Source organism: Mauremys mutica, chromosome 3 (genome assembly GCF_020497125.1).
Source record: "Mauremys mutica isolate MM-2020 ecotype Southern chromosome 3, ASM2049712v1, whole genome shotgun sequence".
Lineage (NCBI taxonomy): Eukaryota > Metazoa > Chordata > Testudines > Geoemydidae > Mauremys > Mauremys mutica.
In genome coordinates, this window is record NC_059074.1 from 137487504 (window position 1) to 137509987 (window position 22484).

Consider the following 22484-nt stretch of genomic DNA (forward strand, 5'->3'; position numbering starts at 1 on the left):
GTCCAGGATCAATGTCAGGTCGACAGGCTTATAATTACCTGGGTCATCTCATTTACCCTTTTACAGTACTGGAACAACATTAGCTTTAAATTGGACAATCCACAATAGTGAGTACTAACCCTGCTAGTAAGTGTTTGTAAGATTAGGTCTTGATTTTAAAAAACACAAGAAATGACAACAGGTGAAGAAGGGAGGGGCAAAAACTATAAAAGAGAATGTGACTGATATTGTGTTATGTATGAAACTTGTATAATCTTGTGTTTTAATCGAGGCAATACGGTGGGGCAGAAAAGGAGTAGCTAGCAATGGAATGGAAGTGAAAATTTGCTGAAAGGAGTGGATTTTGGGAAGGGCTTTAAAAATGGAAACTGAGGACTTTCAGGCCTGGATCCAGCAAAGCAGTTAAGCACATGCTTAATTTTAAGCATGTGAGTAGTCCTTATCACAGTTATTGGGTTAACTGCACCTCTGACCCCTCCTGGTCTGTCTGAACGCATCCTCTTCTCTGTTCTCAGGCCTTGCGCCATCACCTGTCTCAGGATGGAATCACACAAGATCTCAGCAGGTCTGACTTGGGGCAGGTCTACACTATCGTTTAAGCTGATCTAACTTACATCACTCAAGGGTGTGAAAAGTGACACAAGTTTTGCACTGTCGGCAGGTGATGCTCTCCCGCCAACAATGCTTACGCGTCTCGCTGAGGTAGAGTAATTATGCTGGTGAGAGAGCGCTCTCCCATCGGCATAGCGTGTCTTCACCAGACGTGCTACAGTGGCACCATTGCATTGGTGCAGCTCTGCTGTTGTAGTGCTGTAGTGTAGACTGGCCCTACATTTCTTTACCCATAAGCAGCAATTACTGTGGTAATACAGTGACCAAACAGCCCCCTTAAAAGCAAGCATTATTTATTTAGAACCAAAGCATTTAGGAGAAAACAGATCTTAAAAACAATAAACCAGTCTATATGTGCACCCACCTTTGCCAGAGGCTTGCCATTCCATGGATCTAGGGATGAACCAACTTTTTTAGATTTCCTCTGCAGAGTGTCTCTCTGTCAGCCTGTCCCACTAGAAAGCTCCTGACAATTGACACCCTTCCCCTTTCCAGCAAAGGGCTTTTTAGAAGATCTGTGTCACATCAACCTGGATGTATGCCATTGTTCTGTAATTGTCCTCCCTTTTCTCCCCCACCCCAATGGGGTTTTCTTGTATAGAAATGTTGCTTTCCGGCTTGCTTTTCCCACAGTCCCCTATGAAGTTAGATAAATATATTCATACAGGAAATTGTAATAACTCACCATAGTTAAACAGTAACTTTATCTCTCTGACCAGGTTGCTTACAGTGTTCAAAAAATTATTACATCCGAGTAAAACTCATTAAATAGCACTTCCACCTGCATTGACACTGAAGTCAATAGCAGGCGAGTGAGAAAAAAGGCACAAAAATGTGAGTGAGCCAAAGAGATTGTCACCAAGATAAGATGAGTGAGCAGCGCAAAAGGTGTGAGAGTAAAAGTAAGTAGAAACAATGCGATGTAGATGAAGTAAAATTGTGGTAAGCCTTGAAAATGACATAAAGGAGTCTGAACTTTATGCAGAATGAAGTAGGAATCCAGTGAAGAGAGCTGAGATAGGGTTGATATCGTCAGAGCAGTAAGTAAAAGTGTATGTTTTAGCAAAATGTATCCTACTTTATTATTCATATAAAAATATTAAGACTAGTTTCTTAGACTGTCTATTAAAGAATAGTAAAATGTGTATGAGTAAATGAGCTTGTGACCTTTAATTTTTATATACTGTACATTCAGCCACATCTTCTTCCAGGATTATGACATATAACTGACCTACTTTTTTCTGATTCACTTGAAACTGTGAATTTGTTCAGTGGATTTGTGTTGTAATAGCTACAACATTTATCACAAAAATGGGGCCCAACCTCACAGTGCTTACTTAGACAAAACATATTTAGGAATATAGCAGTTGGATCAGATCAGTGGTCCATCAAATCCAGTGACCTGCTTCCCAGTGGACAACACCAGATGCTTCGGGGGAAGGTGCAAGAAGCCCTGCAGTAGCCAGTTATGGAATAATTTGCCCCCAGGGAAAGTTTCCTCTTAACACCATTAGTAAGAGGTGAGTTTGTTCCTTGAGGCATGATGGCTTATATCCCTTCCAAGATTCTTGTTTGTTATTAGAATTGTGGACATTCCACGATTCTCGGCCCTTCCCCTCTCCCCTCGATCTTTTTATTGATTTGGTATTTTTCCCTTTGTCGTCATTTCTTTTGTTATATTCCTGTGTGGCTAATACTATAGTTTTGATGCTAGCACAGGTTGTTCTCTTTAATTTTGTTCATACTTTATAGCTATTTAAATATAATTTCTGTTTTAATTTTTTTGCAAGTATTGCTGATTGGTATGGTGATAGGAACTTTATACATTATAAGATATTCAACATATATTTCAATATATATTAAATCAGTCATACATATATAAGACTAATTTTTAGCATATTTCTTAATAGAGCAAATAGAAAATATATTAGCCAAGGTTGTTCTCACTTTTCTGCCTTATGCTTATCCACTTTTGCAAATTCCTTTCATATATATATATATATATATATATATGTGTGTGTGTATATATATATATAGAGAGAGAGAGAGAGAGAGAGAGAGAGATGAAAACACAATGGAAATGCTAAATATAATCATTTGCATAATTCTAAATTAGTAATTTAAATAACTGACAAATCCTGTGCACATCACGGCACGTATTATAAAACATGGCAGTTGGCAAAGAAAAGGGGATTTAAAATGAGTTCATTCCTCTGTCCACTTTATCATAGTGAAAAAGTACAAACATACTGACTCCCAAGGAAGGGAGGAAACTGCTGATGACATTTCAAAGTCATGTCCAACTAATCTAAAGTATTAGTCTAGCTGGTGGCTGCTTGTCTGCCCTTTTGATTTCTGTAATTTTAAGTGGTAGAAATTTTCAAACCAGTATATTTTTAGAGCTTTTTGAAAGGAGAAATCAGTACATTTTAATTTTAAATTTAAACAAAATCCTGGATTAAGTCATATTTTCAGCCTTCAGAATATATGTTTGCACATTGCAACAATTAATAATAGTTTAGTTGCTTTTGGATTTAGCACTGAAGAAGCCTAATGACCACAGCTGTAGGCTAGAGATAAAAGGTAATGCTTTTACCAGACTTCTTGTATGTAATACTACAGTTTAACACTTACACGATGCTTTCCATTTTTTACATAGTCACAAATTAAGCCTCACACAGCACCCCAGTGATGCAGGTTAATTTTATCTTCATTTTACAGATGAAGAAGCTTAGTTTCTGATGCTAAAGATGCATGCATGTGGAGTTTTATTGACTTCATTGAGGCTTCCTGCAGCACAAGAATCTGCCTGCATGCATCTCATCACAGGAGCAGGAGGCCAAGAGACAGACAGGTTAAAGTAGCCCAAAGCCACACAATGAGTAAGTGGTTTGTCTGTGAGTAGAATTCAGTAGTTCCTGGCTCCCAGCTTTGGGCCCTGTCCACTAGACCACACTATTTTTCACTTACCACATTTATAGTGCCATAAATTACATATTCACAGGCTCAAGAGAAGTTCTTTTTTTAGTATTGGCCATGCATCCTACCAAAACCTGGCACATTGTCTTAGAACATAAGTCACACCGCACCATGTACCTTTTATAAAGAAGTCTAGAGTAGAAGCAGTTGAAGCTCTCTTAGTGCCTAATACTGGGTTGCACAGTCCTGAAGAATTAAAGACCTAATTTTCCAAACTGGAAGACAAGACCTATTAAGAGTCCAAGTTTAATTGCCAATTGGCTTGTACCATGTCTCTGCAAGAACTATCCTGCAAACACTCAAAGCTGCAGTTGGAGATTTCAACATATATAAACAGGCCCAGATTAAAGTTTTTTGGGACCCTGTACTCTGTGGATGTTGGGGGTCCTGCCTTCCTTAAAGTAGACCATGCACGTGATATACAAGACAATCTGCTGTCTTAGGCGAAAAATCAGTATGCTGCTCTCCTCTTGCCCCCTAAAACAGAGGTTCTACACTGTGGGGGTGCAGCGGATTTTCAGGGGGAGGGCATGATGAGCCTGCTGATGATTCAGTGGCTATGGTAGAAGTATGGGCTGAGGCAAGCGCCACTCATTCAGATCTGACCCAGACACGCCTCTGTCATGATGTGGGGAGGGGCAAATTTGAGCAGGGTGGCCAGGTTTTTCAACAGTGACAAGTCCTATTGTCTCTCAAAACAAGCCACTCCTTAACAAACCAATATAAACACTGCAGTTCTCTTCAAAAGCTGTAGTAATACAAAACAGCAGCAGTGAACTTACTGATTTCCACCCCACCTAAGACTTGTTATGGTATGCAGAGAACGTGTGCTGCCTCCCCCCGCCCCCACCGTCTGAAACACACGCACTTTGCCAAACTAGACTGAGATCCATATGTCACGGCAGCTGTTGTCCAGCCCCTGCCCAAGTTAGAATGGAAGCAGGAGAGGTGGGATACCGAGTCTGAGGGAAGGTGAGGACTTGCTGGCTAGATCACACCGGGGGGGTCCTCTGTATTTTTTAACCCAAAGGGAGAGCTGAAAGGGGAGAGCTGGCAGGCTGGGGCTGTTTCCAATGTAAATTATCCTCCTGAGAAGTGAGTTCCCTCTGTAGGAGAAACAGGCCAGAGGGATGAGAACCGCTGAGGATGCTGCCTCACAGTCCTCTCTGCCAGAGCAGCACATCCAGAGCAGGAGTGCTCTGTTTCAGCTGCTGCCAGCCCTGTGCGGTATAAACAGCCCCTGCACAAGGTTTCCTCAGCAAAGTGCTCCCTACCCCACAAAACCCCACACAAGCCTTTGAATACCCCTCCCATTCCACCCCACATATACCTAAATGACCCTCCATCAGCCTCCACTTCTCCTGACAGCCCCCATACACATCACACCAGCAGCCCTGACATTCATTCCACTGACCTCAGCCTCAGCATCCCCCATTCTCCCCAAATCCCCACTGACCTTCCAAGATCCCAATCTCAGCTCCAGCCCCTCACCCTGCAGTCACCAACACTCCCCATTCACCTCAGAGCCCACCATCAACTTGCCCCTCAGCCCTTCACACACTACCCGCTTCCTGGCCACTCACCAGAGTGCCTCCCCAGGATCAGTTCCTCCTGATCCCGGCTGCCCAGCTCTGCTTGCTCCCAATTCCCACCCAGCACACTCGCAGCCCCACACTGCTCAGGTTTGGCCAAGCTGCCTGTCAACTTCTGTAGCATTTCTTTCATATAGGACCACAAGCTGTAATTAGAGCTGGTTGAAATATAGAGACATTTTCACTAAAAGTTATGGTTATTTCATCCCTTTTCTGAATGAAATTCAAACTTTTAATTAAACTTTGTCAATTTTGGAATTTGAAATATGTTAACCAGCTCTAAGTTACAATATCTGGTTTAGAAATATTTTTATAAGAATGGAGGGGAAAATCAGTGTTGGATAGATCAAAGCTTCCACTGATAAAGGTAGAATTTTAGCACCGTATTGATGACGTACTTACAATATATGCGAGGTTTTTTTGTTTTTTTTTGTTCTCATTGTAATGCCAAGAACAGTTAGTTTTCTCTTGGATCTGCCTGGGCATCTCTGACATCTACCAGAAAATATCCAAGTCAGCGACTTTGCATTGACTCGCAGTCCACAACAGAACTGCCATTTGTGATCATAAATAAAACACAATGGCCAGTATGTCCCAGAAAAGGGTCACTTAACTTGGGATGGAGCATGGAACTAAAGCTTCCCTGATGTTACTGGACAGCAATTTCCAGATCAGAGTGAGTTGGTTTAGAGAAATATTGTGGGGTGTTTCATACCATCTGTTCTTTGCATTAGAGGTTGTTGAGAAGTCTTAGTATTTGCAGAATATAAATTATTTAGTATAACCCATGAATTTGTTGATGAGTTAGGAGCACATACTAGGCCACATGGAGCTCTGCTGATTTACACCAGCCAAGAATCTAACCCACTTTCGCTAAAGTGGGATATGACACTTATCTAGCAGCTATAATTGCATAAAATGATAGATACACTGTTATAATGTATATTAATCTTAGTAATAGACCCTTTTTAAAGTCTCAAATGTGTCTAAAGAGACAAGGGGGGGAGGTAATATCTTTTATTGGAAAAACTGTCTAATAGATTATTAGGAAGTGACCACAGGAGAGAGGTGACTTTTCTTCCTTCAAATGTGATCAAATTTACATAGAAGTCAATTAGAAAGGGTAAATCAATCTTTGAAAGTGAACAAACAGAGTCCTGTGAACTTGACTGCATTTTATACCATCTGTCTAAGCTGCTGTTGTACAGCTACCACTACATCTTGGCTGCTACCTTCATTGAACCCATTTTAAATATGTTTTACAAAAGCTGCGTTACTTGGCTGTTAAGCATTTTTGCAAAGGCTCTGTGTATATTGTGCAGCACCGTCTCATCTGCTTCTCATTTAGACTGGAAATGCAGTTTCAAAATAACGTGTAATCACCTTTTTAAAAAAAACTGTACAATTAGAAACATTTCTATATTTGTTAAGTTTAAGATGTTGAGTGCAGTCAGAGCTTTGATTTCACAACTGGCAGAGAATCATGATCAAAGCTGATTTGTAAAAGTATACATTTTGCGTTTGTGAAAAAGCTGGGGGATGTTGGCGAAGTTGGATAAAAGAGACAGTGACTTGACACCAAATTTTCAAAAGTGCTCAGCAGACACAACTGGGGTCACATTTTCACTGGGTGCTGAGAAAAAACTGGCCACTTGCATTTAAGTTTCTAAATGGGAACTGGTCTCCTTTGAAAATCTGGCCCTTAACATAAAACACTGATTTTTTTTTTAAACTGCTTCTCACATTGCTCCTTATAGTCACAGCGAAATAGCAGACATGCAAGTGGTTTGGAGAATATCCATTGGGACCAGCCCAAGGATGTATCATTGGTCTCTGTACTCATTCCTTCAGTATCTTTTTCCTGTTTATTTCCCACTGTTGGATGATGATGAAAAGACAAATTAAGCTGTCTCCAAAATTCACACTGCCGGCAACTATACAGAAAGTCAATGTGGGTTTTACCTGACTCTCTTTTGCTATCCTTTTCTTTATAAAGTACATTGCCATCCCTCACTCAAGAGTCCACCCTATTAAGAGTCACCATTTACAATAGAAGCCTCTGAAACATAAAGGTTCAATAACGGAATGCCCGACACAGGATCAATGCTTCAAACACCCAATGGCAATATTAAATTGAGCCACAGATCAATCAAAATCTTAATGAAGCAAATACATTTGAAACGGTGTCCTGGAGCTCGCCAGAACTGGGCTCTGGCAGGCTACTGACAGGAGCAGGTCCTAGGGCAGGGGATAGGCAACCTATGGCACGTGTGCCGAAGGCGGCACGCAAACTGATTTTCAGTGGCACTCACACTGCCCGGGTCCTGGTCCGGGGGGCTCTGCATTTTAATTTAATTTTAAAAGAAGCTTCTTAAACATTTTAAAAACCTTATTTACTTTACATACAACAATAGTTTAGCTATATATTATAGACTTATAGAAAGAGACCTTTCTAAAAACATTACAATGTATTACTGGCACGCAAAACCTTAACTTAGAGTGAATAAATGAAGACTTGGCACACCACTTCTGAAAGGTTGCCGACCCCTGTCCTAGGGGATAGTACTCCACTGACAACACCCTGCTGCTGGACCCAGGGAGGTTTATCCTATCATAGATGCTGTGTTTGCTGAGCATCATTTAATTAGGTCCTGACTTGCAGCCCTCCTCACATGAGGGATCTATATTGAAGCAAGTACTCCCATTGTGAAAAACCTTCAGCTTCAGAACCTATTCCTCTCTTTGGTCCAAAAAAGCCCAAATGTGTCGCTGTTCAGAACCTGCTGCAAGGGCTACCCAGGCTTTTGGAGAGGAAGGAGCGTAATAAGGGCTGTTTTTGGAGGGGGAGAGAGCATTGCTTGAGCTTGATTTATTGTAGGTCGGAGGAGCAGCTATTAGCTTTATTTTGTACTTTTAATATCTGACAAAGGTGCCTGAACAGGCGTAGGGTGGTGGTGGGTTTGTACATACTTATTGTAAATCAAAATATATAAATACTTGTGTGAGTAAGGATTCCAGACTAGCCTCCAATCCTGCAATCACTGACTACTATGAGCGGTCTCGCTGATGTCAGCTCCTAATAATAAGCACTGATCCCAGCAGTAAATGATCACAGAATCAGGACCAGAGACTGTAAACTGCTCTGAAACTGAAAAATATTTTTGTTTGTTTGTGTTTTAAATTGAAAACCAAGTTTCCTCAATTATGAATATGAAAGCAAAGACTGGACATTTATGCTGAACCGTTTCATAAGTTTCTGCCAAAATGAATTAAATCATTGGGTAAATGAAGGACAAATTGGGGAATAGTCAGGATCAAGAGTGGCAAAGCTTTTGTTGGCAATATACAGACAGCGAAATGTTGAGGTGTCATTTCAGAAGTGTAAACAATGAATGATGGAAATGCAGTTTCCAATACGTACACTTGCAAAGCAACTGTTTGGGTCAGACAGTATATTTTTTAACCATGATATATTTGCATCCTAATTTTAATGATATGGTAGAGAATGTGATTTTTACATTCACTAATTAGAAGTGATTGCATCTTCCCTGGTAAATTATACAGTCTTCTTGGTGGTATTGTAATAGCAAATACTTATTATAAATGGTATTTTGCAGACCATTGCATATTCATGTATGGGGAGGGGCGAGGGAGTTACACATTTGTTGTCTTTAAACCTTAATCTTTGATTCACGTATTGTACTGTCTTGCAAATGGCTTTAACCCAGTGAAATATTCATCAAAATTTCTTTCTTCAGAGTTAAAGAAGCAGAAGAAGTGTGCAGACAGAAAAAGGGGAAATCACTTTATAATATAAAGCCAAGACATGATTCTGGAATAGTAAGAACGGATTGCATTATTATGATTATTATACTGCTCCTATTAACTTTTTTTCTTTGTTCTTTTTGCATTTTGTATGTACGTTATCATGACATACTTAGTTAATATTTATTTTTAAATGTGTCTGAATTTAGTGTTTTTGTGAAAGGTGCCAGATTGACAACCCTGAAGTCCTATATTTATCCACAGAACAGATGCAACTCAGGTAGTGGCAGTGAAAATTTCCCCACAGTGCCCTGCCAATGTGCCTTATCCCCCTGAACCTGGAAGAGATGGACCTTTGTGGTGGGTGAGGAGGTAGCTCAGTCTCCAAACTCATCCAATGATCAGCCCCACTACTCAGGCTTCCAGTTGTTGCCAATTGTGATGGGGGATTTTGTGATGAGGTCACCTGTCCCCTGGGCCGTGGACGACCTATTAGATGCCAGTGACTGTAAGTCACTATGCACCTGGGCTGGGTTAGAGACAGAGATCTAGAAAAAGATACTCTACTTCTACTAATCTCTTGAGCTATATACAGCTCCCTATAAACTATGGCCTTGATCCTGAAGATACTTACACATATCTTTAGTTTTAAGTACATGAGCAATTCCTATTAACTTCAGTGGCCATCTACTCAAATTGCTAAAGTTAAGTGCATGCATAAGCATTTTCAGGACATGGGCCTATTTTACAATGGCTGGATTTTTTTCCCAGCAGAATATTAATCTGGTCCATAATTTTCATAGTGTCTTCCCATGCTTCTTTTTTGGCAATATTTAAAAATGAATGACTATTTCCTTGGTCATGTTTTTTTCCTAAAAACTTGATTCAGTTTGTTTTCTATTTAATGATATTTTATGAATCATTGTGACATGTGACACATGTCCTTGAAATGAAACATGTTGTCATTTACCATAATCTCTCTGGCATAATCCAACACACGAAGAAAAGAATTATTGCTGTTGTTTTTCATTGTAACTGGCCGTGGTTAGTGACACAGGAAATGTAAATGAAGTAATAGCTTGGCTAGGAATGATAAACTAGATCTTAGTTTATCAACTTTATTTGTAATCACATCAAGATGTAGGTTTTAAAAACTTGTTTGGTTGGATTTTTCCACTTTGCAAGAATAAAATCATGCAGATTTATGGTATTTAAGAACAGCCATGCATTTAAATAAGTTTATAATTATTTATATTGCTATTGTGCCTAAAAGCCCCAATTGGGGATCAGAACTCCATTGTGCTAGACACTGTACATACAGCAAAAGGATGGACCCTGCCCCCAAAACCACAGGCATGGATAGCCATCTTGTACTTTAAATCTGTTTAAAACTGAGTTTGTTGTAGGGTTTTTTACGTAAACTATATATTCGATGTACTTGGTGATCAGCCTACATATCCCTGTGCTTTACATATTTGCATAATACATATGTTTATATATGGTAACTTACCTTCTTATGGTGTTTCTTTTCAGAAAGCAAAGATAAGTATGAAGATCTGAGAGAAGAAATGCAAAAGCCATTGCCACTTGATCAGGAAAACTCAACATGTCTGTTGGGGGCGGGAAAGGAAACTACATCATTCAGATCATTTGTTTTCTTCTTGGCCTTTCAAATTTGCTTTTTGTTCTCTAGAGTTTCTCACTGATAGATGTATACTGTACATTCATGAATGAATGTAATCACTGTAATTGAGTGCCCAGCAATAGACTAGTTATGGACATGAGACAAGTTCCCTATATCCCATGCCTCGTTCTCCACCCAAAAACTGGTATTTTGTAAAGTTCATGGTCTAATACCAGTAGACCAAACCAGCATGCCTAAGAGGCAGCATCTGCATCAGTTCTGAAGATGCTGAAAATTCTATTAAAGTTGAACTTCACAAGAATGCTACTTGATACAGTAAAATATTTCCATTCCTACTGGCAACATCTGTCTAACACAAATACTCCATGCCACTGCATTTAGATTAGGGAAAGAAATGTTACTTCTAGTGAATTGTTTGTATCCGTTTCACGTTGACATTTGTAGTTTGTATTTTGAATTGTTAAGTGCTGTTTATACAGTATAATCAATGCTTTCTCAACTTGTTTGGTTGCCCTCCATGACTAAATATTTGTGGAACAAGATGTTTACCTTAACTATCTTTAAAATCGATAAGGCAGCATACTTTTTCTTCATCTTTTGCCAGATAGTGAATAGCAGGAGGGGGAGTTGGAAAACCTGAACCAAAAACATTTAAGTGAAAAGCAGTAAACACAGAAAATCACAGGAGTACTTCAGAGGATAAAAGAGGAACTTGGGCACTATAGCTTGCTAACATGTAAAGCAGCTGATTTGTATACAGAAAAACTTAAGGGATATTACAGTTATATTGCTGATTATTTGAGTCATATATGATTCTCAGGACTACAATGTTTCTAGCTAGGCTTCCTTTCTGAATTATCTTTTCAATTAATTTAAGACTTCCTTTACCAGGGATATAAAAAGATATATCTAGGAATTGGCATTAGAGAAATACAGTAGTCAACTCTAGTGACAGAACAAAGGTGATTGACTAATTCATGTCGATTTCACATTTAACATCCGAGTCATAAACTTTTCTCTCTAAGGAGTCCATACCATTGGCTAGGAGGCAATGGAAATCTGTGATTATGCCTTCCTTTTTAATTCACATGATTAATTTCTATTTGTGATCTGGAAATTAACCTAAGGATTTATTAGTTTTGATTTGTTGACCCAGTAAAGGCCCTCTGCCCCAGATGTAACTACTGGACCCAACATGAATTGGCCTTGTAACCATTCTCTTTCAAAGCACTGTTTTCTTGGAAACGGCAATGTGTGGCATGAATTGGGTTCACATGCTCACAATCTCTTAGCATTGAAGACACAGGGGTAGCATAAACTTCTGAGTGGTTTGAGGTCTAACCTGCTGGGGAGGATTATTCCCTGTCTAGCCTAGTATATCATAAGACATTCCGGGCTGTCCAGAGGCAAATATACTGTACCAGGTGTCATAAGGGCAATGTCAAATATGACCTCAGGAATCCATTGTTAGTCACTTATACTAAGCACTAGAAAATATGTTCTTCACTTGTGTGAAAAATAAGACTCCTGTAGATTGATAAAACTATATGAAATTCTGTGTTCACGATAATTTCTGGCAAGAATATGATTACCAAGAATTGATTTCTAAAATCATGTGTTGTTGGGAGTAGTGTTACTTCTTGCAAAAGAGAAAAGAGATTATTTGCTGTTATGAGTAACCTATGGAAAGTAACTTTAAAAATAAAGTTTATTTTAATGGCACTGATTCAAACCTATGTTTGTATTTATGTAAACTATAGTCTTTTGCTCTTAACTTTTGCATTTATTTTTATTTAAGTGCAAGGATACAGTCGCATGTTTTGGTTTTGTAGCCTTCCTGTTCCCTTCAGTACCTACGGTATGTATATTACCATACTAAATGAAATAATAGGATATCTAACAGAGATCGCTATGTGCAATACTGTATTTAGTGTTTCTACTTCAATTTTTTTAGAATGTTAATTTATATGAAAATAAAAGGAATAATGAGACAAAAGGTGCTTTTTTTTTTTTTTTGGTTCTCTGATAATTATGCTGTCTCAGTGAGGGCCCTGGGTCAGCAGAACTGATATAATTCACTTGTGGAAAGGGGTTACTCCATATCCCTTAGCATGCGGGGAGAAGGTGTTGGGGAGTGAATCCACAGCTATATGGATATCTCCTTTACACAGGGCCATGGAGGGACTTCTACAGCTCTATTCTATTTTATATAGGATCTTTTACTACTTTCACATCATAGTATCTGAGTGCCTTCCAATTGTGCATTAAGCAAGGTGACCATCATCTCTCAGCTGGTTCATTCTCTCACTCTATGGCTGGGAAGGTGTTCTGTGGCTCAAATAGAGGATTCTTACTAGTCCCCAGTCCTTGCTTGCCCATAGGATTTGTCCCCACAAATAGAGGGAAGTTAATAGTCTGGTAAAATGGGTATTTGGACAAACACTTTGTGTACATACAGATGCATTGCTGCATATAAAATATGAAGCAGTTAATTAATACGTCATCTAGTAATCTAGTGCCACTACCATGTGCATCTCTCACTATTTCAGGATGTAATATAGAACCAGTTGCACATGTAACAGGGATAACCCAAGTCACATCTGAGTGATCAGTTTCTGAAAGCAGAGTTCCAAGAGGTGGCAGCAGCTGGTAGCAACACTGAAGAACTTTTAAGATACAGGCAGCATGAATGGTTTTCTAACGTTTTCATATTCTTGGACCAATTCTTCCTTTCACATCCCTCCTAGTCCAGATTCTATACCTACCCCCATTGTAATTATAGTGCTTGGTGAGTTGGAAAAAGTAAAATCAATCATGGGTGTATTTATATCACACCTCTCGTAGTTGATATTAGGACACCATTAAGGACACTAGATGTAAATATGGTTTGTAAATGTGGTAGATGCGTCTACTTTGTTTAATTCTCCTCTCTGGTTACAAAAGATCATATCTAGCAATCTACCTTCATTGCCTACCGTTTGAACTAATACTACAGTACTCCTGTATCCAGGTCATGAAGTAGCTTTACAGACCATTTGGAAGTTGGAAATACTCTATAAACTCTCTAGTTTTAGAACCAGTAGGTCACACTGGTCTTAAACACCTTCCACACTAGCAACCCATCATACAGTTGCATTCCATGGTGATAAATATGGGATAGTTTAGAGAGAGGATCCTTTCAGCCTTCTCAGCCAGGTTTGGTACTGCAGTGCAGCATCTCAGAGAGGGGAAATGGACTTGCCTTTAAAATAAAATATAACAGCACAGAATGAAGGGCTGATAAAGATACAAGTGTGGCTGAATATCCCAAGTCTTTAATTTGGAGAGGCAAGAAGCCCATTTGTCATACTTTCTTTGATAGGATACAGATGGATTTTTGTGGATGCTGTTGCTGGGTATCTGAGATCCCTGCAACCAAAATATGTTTGACATATGAACAAGGGTTTTTTTTTGTAGGCATTGACTCTTATGACCAGTTGCCTCGCTGCAAATGGGCTGGGCTCCCACAGATCCTTCTGCAGAACCTCACTTGATCCCCTCGCCATGTCCAGTCTGCTGCTTGTGCTGCACAGCCCTGCTTATTCTCTGGAACCTGCATAGTGCAGCTCACTGCCCTCAGTGCCATAACAGGTAACAAGATGAAATGCCACTCAAGCATCTTTGTCAGAATGACTCAGCTCTGACAAATCGAGGTGACGTGCATTTCTCTTTTCAGGCTGGTTAAATGCTAATTCACTTAGTAACGTGTGCGGCTTAAATCTCTTTTTCAGGCTCAATCTTGTGAATTCCTCCAATGCATTTGTACATTTATATGGCAACCACTTACCCCTTCAAGTTCCATTAGCACATGAAGAGAAAAAAAAAATGGAGGCGAACTTAGCACTGCTGAATGCAGGAAGCAATGTGGCCTAGTTATATGTATTTAAATAGAAAATGTTAACATGCAAAACTGTTCAGTTTACATTTAGTCTCTGGCAAAGCCTGTAAGCACAAGAGGTCAACAGAGAGCTAGAGATGGGGACAATACTTTTAGTAAAATAAATTATCCCATCTCACTCTTTTAATAAAGATTGAGGTTCAGATCCTCAAAGGTATTGAGTGCCTTAACTCCCCTATTGAAATCAATGGAAGATAGGCTCCTAAGTACCTTTGAGGAGCTGGGACTAACACACTTCAGTATCAACACTGCATTTCAGTGTTCATGGTTGCTTTATAAGGTGATATAGCATTAGGGACCAAATTAACCTGTTCACAGAGAAAGTGCTAAAGACACAAAGGTTTGTAGCCCAGGACGTGTTCATCTGCACTGTATCTTTGTATTTGTCACTCCAATTCCCAGCTCCTAGGAAAGACACTCTAGTTCCTAGGCAATCTGAATGATAGGTGTTGCTGACAGCTATACCCAAACCCTAAATTGTACTTCATAGACTTGCGTTATCTTCTACTGTCTCCAGTTCTCCTGAAGTTTCTGCATCTTTCAGGGTAGTCAGGAATTTTTTTCTTTGTCATCTGCCACCACTAGTGGCCACTGTTCGATGTGCATTGCAACACCTAATGCCTAGACATCCTGCCATGCAGTAGAATCAACTTAAGTGCACCATGTATTCTATGGGGAGCGTTAGGTGCCTAAGAAAAGGATTCGCTGAAGCCAGCAAGCTGAGCGGGGAGCTGAAGAAGCTACTCACCAGTGAAATGAAGGGGAAAGGGGAGATGGTTAGGCCCCAAATCCACAAAGGTACTTATGTGTCTAAATCCCATTGATGTGGGTCTTGGAGGATTGACTGACAGGCCACATGGAGGTTCCTCTCTGCTCAGGATTCCTAACCTCCTGGGGTTAGGGACCTGAGCCACCCCCCACCCACACACACACCCCATTATAGCTAATTGCCCAGTAGTTGAAGCACTCACCTGGCATGTGGGACACCTGTTTGGAAATCTCTGTTCTGCCTGAATTGGAGCAAAGATTGAGCCCAGGTCTCCAGCAATAGTGTGTTCATGGCACTCTCTCTTTCCTGTGGAAGCTGTTCCACTTTGTGTTAAATAATTAAATATTCACTGGGCCAGACAGAGGTTGTCTCCACAACCTGATGATTAGACCACGCATTGGGGAGACCAGTTTCAAGTCCCTGCTCCCAATTAGGGAGCATGAGGATTTCAACATGGCTCTTCCACACCCCCCAGGAGTGCTCTAACCCCCTGAGCTTTTGGGTAATGGGAGAAATGTCTGACCTGGTTGTCTCGTGGGGGGAGAGGGTAGGGATGCACTAAGCACACATTAAGCCAATTGCTTCTAACACAAGTGGGCACAACTCTATTGCAGTCAATGGAAGGGTTTGCACCTAGGTGTTAGAGCCTCAAGGGATTTGGGCACCTGCCACTTTAGCTAAGCCAGAATCTCTAAAACTGCTGCCTAACTCTGGAGGTACTCTAGGTCTCTAGGCACCCAAGTTTCCATTGGTAAAGGGCCTATGGCACTTAACTGGCTGCTGCTGGGCCTGTGCACTAATTTCAGAACCCAGCTTATGTCTAAGCCTCAAACGAGGGATGTCCTTACTAGTAGGGTCCTGTCTGTGTTAAAGGTTATAAGGGCACCACATCTGCCTGGGGTTTTTTTTGCAAGAAAGGGCATAGGAACCTAGCTGTAGAAGAGGGGGTCATGGCTGTAAACCTGAGCAGAGGGCAGTGCCTTCCTCTGGCCCAGAATTCAGTGCTTAGGCCCAGCTATTGAAAGGGGTTTAGGCCTCTAACACTTATTGAAAAATGCCTAAATACATTTGAGGGGGCTCAGCCCTAAGGCCTTTTCCTCATTCCTACTGGATAGCTTAGATAGTGCTCCCCTCCCACCTATAGTGGCTTCTTAGGCCCTGTAAGCTCCCTTGGCATGGTATGGTGAAAATTTCATGGTGACAGCTCCATGAGGTACTCTATGCAAATACATATTGTTCATAGGATTGACAGGTATTCAGTTTTTGACTGTAACACCCGGTTGAAAAGGGACCCTGACAACTCTGGTCAGCATCACTGACCCGCGTGTTAAAAGTCCGGTTGGCGGCGCAGCACGGCTAAGGCTCCCTGGCTGTGTGCAGCTCCTGGAAGTGGCCAGCATAGCCCCCTTGGCAGTGGTGCAATCAGGAAAGCTCTGTGTACTGCTCTGCAGCGCCCACTGGCTGCGGTTCCTCACCAAGGAGAGCTGTGAGGACAGTGCTTGTGGGCATGGGCAGAGCCCCCTGGCCCCTCCACCTGTGGGCACTGCACAGGGTCAGGGTAGGCAGGAAGCCTTAGTCCTGCCCAGCTGGAGTCTGCTCCTGATCCCCTACCTCAGGTCAGAATGCCCTCCCGGAGCCTGCACCCCAAGACCCTTATTCCCCCTGCCAAGTGGGGGGGGCGGGAGAGCAAGCCATGGTGGGAGGGGCACTGGAGTCAGGGGGAGGGGAAGCAGACATTTGAGGAGGGGCAGGATTGGGGGGCTTAGAGAAGGGGTAGGGGTTTTGTGAGATTAGAAAGTTGGCAACCCTAATTGCTCATGGTACTACAAGAAGTAAATAAACCCAAGATCCTCAGTGTGTACACCTGAGCGCTCTGGTGTAATGATTGGTGGATTAGGTTTTTTTTTCCTACAATAATGTGAAAAATACATAGCATATTTTGTTGTAACTGTTTTCAGCTTCAGCTGCTCAGTTAACAGCAAAACTGCAGCTGAACTTTCCAGCCTTCTTTAAGCACCAGAATGGCACATTACCCCCCCATTACTTAAGCAAATTGCATCATTCTAAATTATTGCTTCCGTGCCTGATATACAGATGTGGCTCAATGAGAATTCCAGTGTGGCTTTTATAAGTGGCTGTAAAAGGCTTGTGTTGTTTTGTGTTGCAAATTGAAACCTTCAGGCCGTATGGTACTTCAATGACGATGTGTCTAGCGATTTAACAGTACTTAGTGCTTACATAGCACTTTCCTCCTATATCTCAGAGCACTTCACAAAACTAATTATTAACAACCCTACTTTTACAGATGAAGAAATGGAGACAAAACTTTATTTTTGTAAAGAAAGCTCTGTGGTACTTATTTGGTTGCAATCACTGTAGTATCTAAGCCCTTTCCTACTTTACCCCACTCCACCTATCGAACCCAAGGAACCCAATCCAGTAAGCCAAGGGGGCTAAAAGGGATTCCTTTGTAACCTTTACTTTCTGGTTAGAGTGCTCACACAGGAGTGACCAAGGGTCAAACCTTGACTCTACCTGATACAGAGCAGGGACTTGCACCCAGGCCTATGACTCCCTACCATGAATGCCCTAACCCCAGGCTATGATTTTTCCCTCCGTTTGTTCAGATGAAGTAGTTCTCCCTTATGTGACCAACTTGAATAATCGTTGGCCCAGAAGGCAGGTGAGGAAAATGGTGATGTAGCCGAGTGGCTAGGGCACTTACCACCTTTCTCAGCATTCCCTAGTGACTATTTAGGTGTGGCAGAGGCAAGTTCTGCTAACAGGGATTCTTGCACTCAAGTAGCTAAGACTCATCCCTTCTGAAGCAGGTGGATCTGAATCATTAAGTTTATTAAATGAAATAAGCTGCCCCCTCAACTCTTACAGCTACCTTAGAACAAGGTGCTCCATGACACAGCTCACAGCATCTTACTTTGAAAGTTTCACTTTATAAGGGTTAGTCTGCACTAGAGACATGTTAAACAAACTCTGGGAGAAGCACTTGAACAGGTTGGTTATTGGGCCATGCAAGTCAATATGCTTCATTCATTATGGACAAACTCATCTTTTCCTTAAATTGTGAGTTCTAAATTCTTAGGTTTAGAGATGATTTTGTAGATTATATCTTTATGGGGTTTTTAACCATACTATAGTAAAGGGGATTATTCTGTTAGATTACTTTGGAATGAAACCAACTGACTGTTATTTTGCCAAAGACGGTTAAACTTGGAAGAATTTACTTTGTTGACGACAAGTGACCAAACAGTGGGTTGCAGAGCAGGTGCCTCTCCATCTTCTCTCCAGTCCAACCCAATCACTAGAAACGGTGGCCACTCTTTTCCTTGCAATATCAGATCAAGTGCATAAGGCACTCCTTTAGCTAGGCCATCTGCAGGGTGGGTAGCACCATGGAGGTTGAGGCATGTGACAGCTTGTGTGGGCAGGCAGGCCGGCCGGCCAGCCAGTGGTGGAGTCTTCGCTCTACCTTTACCAAGTCTCCATGGTGGTCTAGTGGTTAGGATTTGGTGCTTTCGCCACCATGGCCCAGGTTCAACACCTGTTCAGGGAATTACACTCCAACAAAAATCAGGGGGGTGGGGGGGAACAGCTCAGTGGTTTGAACATTGGCCTACTAAACCCAGCATTATGAGTTCAATCCCTGAGGGGGCTTTTAGGGGATTGGTCCTGCTTTGAGCAGGGGGGTCGACTAAATGATCTCCTGAGGTTCCTTCCAACTCTGATATTCTATGATTGTAAGTCTTGGGCCACCATGGCTGAACAAGCATTTGTGAGTGGGATGTGATTTACCTCAAGTTATAGGGCTGGTTAAGGTTATTGCCCCTCATCACCACCACACAAGAAGGTAACTCAAGAGCAGGTTGTATCAATCTTGGTTCTACATGCTCCCAAGGTAGCACAACTACATAGTCCTTTTGGCAAATCTGAAACTGAGCCCCCACAGAGACAGATCCATGAGTTCAAGTAGTGGTAAAATATTGAAGTTAGAAGCAAAGCCCACACACCTGGATTCCATATAACCCTAGAGTATCTTTATTTGTTCTATAATTTAATAATACACCTATAAAATAATTATAGTATTTCTTCATTTTTTGTTTTCATTTATAAAACAAGAATTAAATACAGTTTGACCCATTACAAGCTCTACTCAGTTTTTACACACAAACAGCCCCAAGAAGGAGCTTCATGCTGCAGCATATTCATATTGCAAATTGGTGAGAAACCCTGCTTGGGTGTAGCTTAATGATAAGCATTCTTACATATTTTTTCCTTAAATAATTGTAGAGTTAATATAATTAAGAAGGGCCCAAGGCATTTCTATCTAGTCTTAATCACAAGGGCCTGACTTTACAATCTCTTCCTTCAAGGACACATTCATAATCCTAGAACCCTAATGGGTTGCAGGCATTTCAAACTCCCTCTGTACTATCAAAAAAACTCCCAGTAACCTGGATTCAGGAGTGCCCATTCATATGGCTGACAGCAGAGCAGTAACAGCCTCTAAAGCGAGCCCTGGACTAGGAGTCTCCCTTGGCAGCTCTGACATTGTGTAACAACAAGGCAGAAAATACACGCAACGTAGCTGTAACAGGGTAACATACCTACCCGATCCCATCCTCCCCGTGCCAATCCCCGTAAACCGATTGGTGAGCTCTAGCAGAGATCAGTACCAAAAGCCTCTTAAAGCAGCCTGCCTCGCATAATAGTGAACTGTGCCATTGAACTCATAGCTGGCAACAGTCTGTAACACTTTTAACCCTTGAGATTGGTCATTCCTGAAGACGTTGCCAGAGAAGTGCTCCACAGGCTGGTTTCATTAGCCCAGAAGTATTGCAGATGCTAAGCTATAAGACATGCAACAAGGTCACACAGTCTCTTGTATTAGTTGGTGTGCTCTTTGATTAACTTACTGTGTTTAAAGAGAAGACATTAAAGCCACTGGTCTTAGAAATCTGAACTGGAACATACTGAATATACAGACATGCTAAACTTTATACCCCTATATCAAAAGTGTAATGGGGCAACAGGGCTGCAGTAGTTACAACAGCTTATTCCCTCCCAATTTGTAGAGGAGGGGACAGAACTCTTCCTCATTTCTGTAGCTGTGACCACCTTCTACAAGCATTTGCTAGCCTGCTCTTCTTTCAACATGACAAAGGCCACTTGATTCCCATTCACTGTGTGGAAGATGCTCCCGCCACCTGAAGAAACTGATACGTAAGGCAGCATTTGTATTCAAAGCAACAATGACTGCAATCTGTCCTTTGTGCTACAATGCTTTAATAACTTAAGTGGAATACTGCTCCCACAAGTGTTTTAATACCCTCTGCCCCACCCTACCCCACACAGGTATAAATACACAGCAATAACTGGATGGGTTTGGGAACATACTAAAGGCAGAATCTACTGAAAGCCCATTCAAAACCTGTCAGTTTCAAGTCAGGTGACTGACCTAGCAATCAAGTCTATTTACTCAAGACACTTTAATCTAATCTTTGGAATATTCTGCCAGAAGAAAAAATATATATGGCTAGGTCTAATAATACTTTAAACAACTTTACTATAGCTAGGATACAAAATAAACATTGCTGTAGAGACTGTGTGTTTGATATAGTCAAACTGCAGCAGCACAAGAATCCATCTTCAGTCTGCTGGTGGAAAAGTGGTAGCTGCTGAGAGAGTTGTGGCTGACTTAACATTCCCTCTCCCCATGCTCATCTCCATCTCAGACAAGGAGCGCAGAGCCATTCTGTCATCCTACAGTTAGAGTTCCCTCATCATGCTCACAGCCTCATTTTCTTTTAGTACTCTACTGTATCCCATAGCTGCACCTCACAGCCGCAGCTGGCAGCACCAAGCGCTTAAATATGAAGGTGAAAAGCTCCAGACTGAACACTGAGTGAGATGGCAAAGGTAGCGAGACACATTTTCTTCCCACAGAAAGGACTGGAGTGTAGGGCAGAGGGTTTTTCCCACATAGTGGAAACGTTAATGCTGGATTCAGCCATCGGTCACCTAGATGATCAATCCCAAATTCGGAGGGGCCTGCTCCACCCTTAAAATTCAATTTTAAGAGGATTATATTGGAAATATGTTGAGGTTTTATGGCAAGGTGCCTAACATAGCCCAGGACAAATTTTAGTTCCAGTAGGCAAATGACAAGTGAGCCTTCCATGCTAGAAAGATGCATCCTGAAGAAAGAAAACCAGACAATGAGTCTGCTCAGGGAAGAGGAGAGACAGCAGCAAATCCGATGGGGTGATGCCAAGCAGTAGCCAGATACTTGCTTTCACTGTTTGTCTGAGTTGCTGAGGTTCACAGACATACACCTGCACTGCTTGACTTTCTGGATTTTCTTGAGTCGGAAAGGTGGATCCAGCTCAGGGCACTCCAGCTCCACAGTGAAGGAGGTGACTTTCTGAGGCTTGCAGAAAGCACAGGACTGGAAGGATTCCTCATCCTTTTTCACATGCCGGGGGATGTAGAAGGAGTTGCACTGGCCATAGCAGAAACGGTTGATGATGGTGCGGCTTATGCAGCCCTCCTCGCTGACAGTCTGCCGCAGGGGTTGGGTTTTGCACCAGTCACTTTTAAGGTACTTCCTCTCAGTGACCACCAGGGCCTCCTGGCTGGAGGCCAGTACTTCTTTGTTCAGATGCTGCCTCCTCTCTGAGTTGTTGCTTGTGCTGTCTTTGTAGGGAGATGGAATTGCTCCTGCAGGACGGTTTTTCCTGGTATCTGTTACTTTAACCAAGGTCGCCACCAGAAAAACAGATAAGGCAAGTTTCCAGAGCATCCTGCAAGAATAATACAAGTGAAGGTTAGAAGACATAACACTTCAGCACAATTTGCCTTTATTTTATCTGCACAGATATTTGCCCATCCCAGCAACAGCTAGACAGTGTTCACTAAGAGTTATAGACATGGCTATTGTACTCTTCACCTTAGGAGAAAAGTTATGGCAAGTTGAAAACGTTTCCTAAGTCTGTTTCTTCTTCCCCCTTGAAGACATCCCTGCCATCATGTCTAAAAACATCAAGTGTTAGACACAGGATATGTCAATGAAGAAATGAAGGGATTATCTAGTCAGTAGATTATCTAGTCTGACCTCATGCTTAACACAGGCCACAGCATTTTATCCACTTACTCCTGTATTGAGCCCAA

At 41.6% G+C, this 22484-nt stretch overlaps 2 protein-coding genes across 13 annotated transcripts in view; one reads left to right on the plus strand and one right to left on the minus strand.

Annotated features, from left to right (window-relative positions):
• FMN2 (formin 2) overlaps window positions 1-12541 on the plus strand; it is a 248375-nt gene extending 235834 nt beyond the window's left edge. For all 5 annotated transcript variants that reach the window (XM_045011693.1, XM_045011692.1, XM_045011695.1 and 2 more), the window contains 2 exons: window positions 8942-9023; window positions 10482-12541. In XM_045011693.1, the coding sequence (XP_044867628.1) occupies window positions 8942-9023; window positions 10482-10508 (109 nt within the window). In that variant the 3' untranslated portion in view covers window positions 10509-12541. The remainder of the gene's footprint in view (window positions 1-8941; window positions 9024-10481) is intronic.
• Window positions 12542-20397: 7856 nt separating this feature from the next.
• GREM2 (gremlin 2, DAN family BMP antagonist) overlaps window positions 20398-22484 on the minus strand; it is a 46863-nt gene continuing 44776 nt past the window's right edge. For all 8 annotated transcript variants that reach the window (XM_045012047.1, XM_045012044.1, XM_045012043.1 and 5 more), the window contains one exon: window positions 20398-22117. In XM_045012047.1, the coding sequence (XP_044867982.1) occupies window positions 21610-22116 (507 nt within the window). In that variant the 5' untranslated portion in view covers window position 22117 and the 3' untranslated portion in view covers window positions 20398-21609. The remainder of the gene's footprint in view (window positions 22118-22484) is intronic.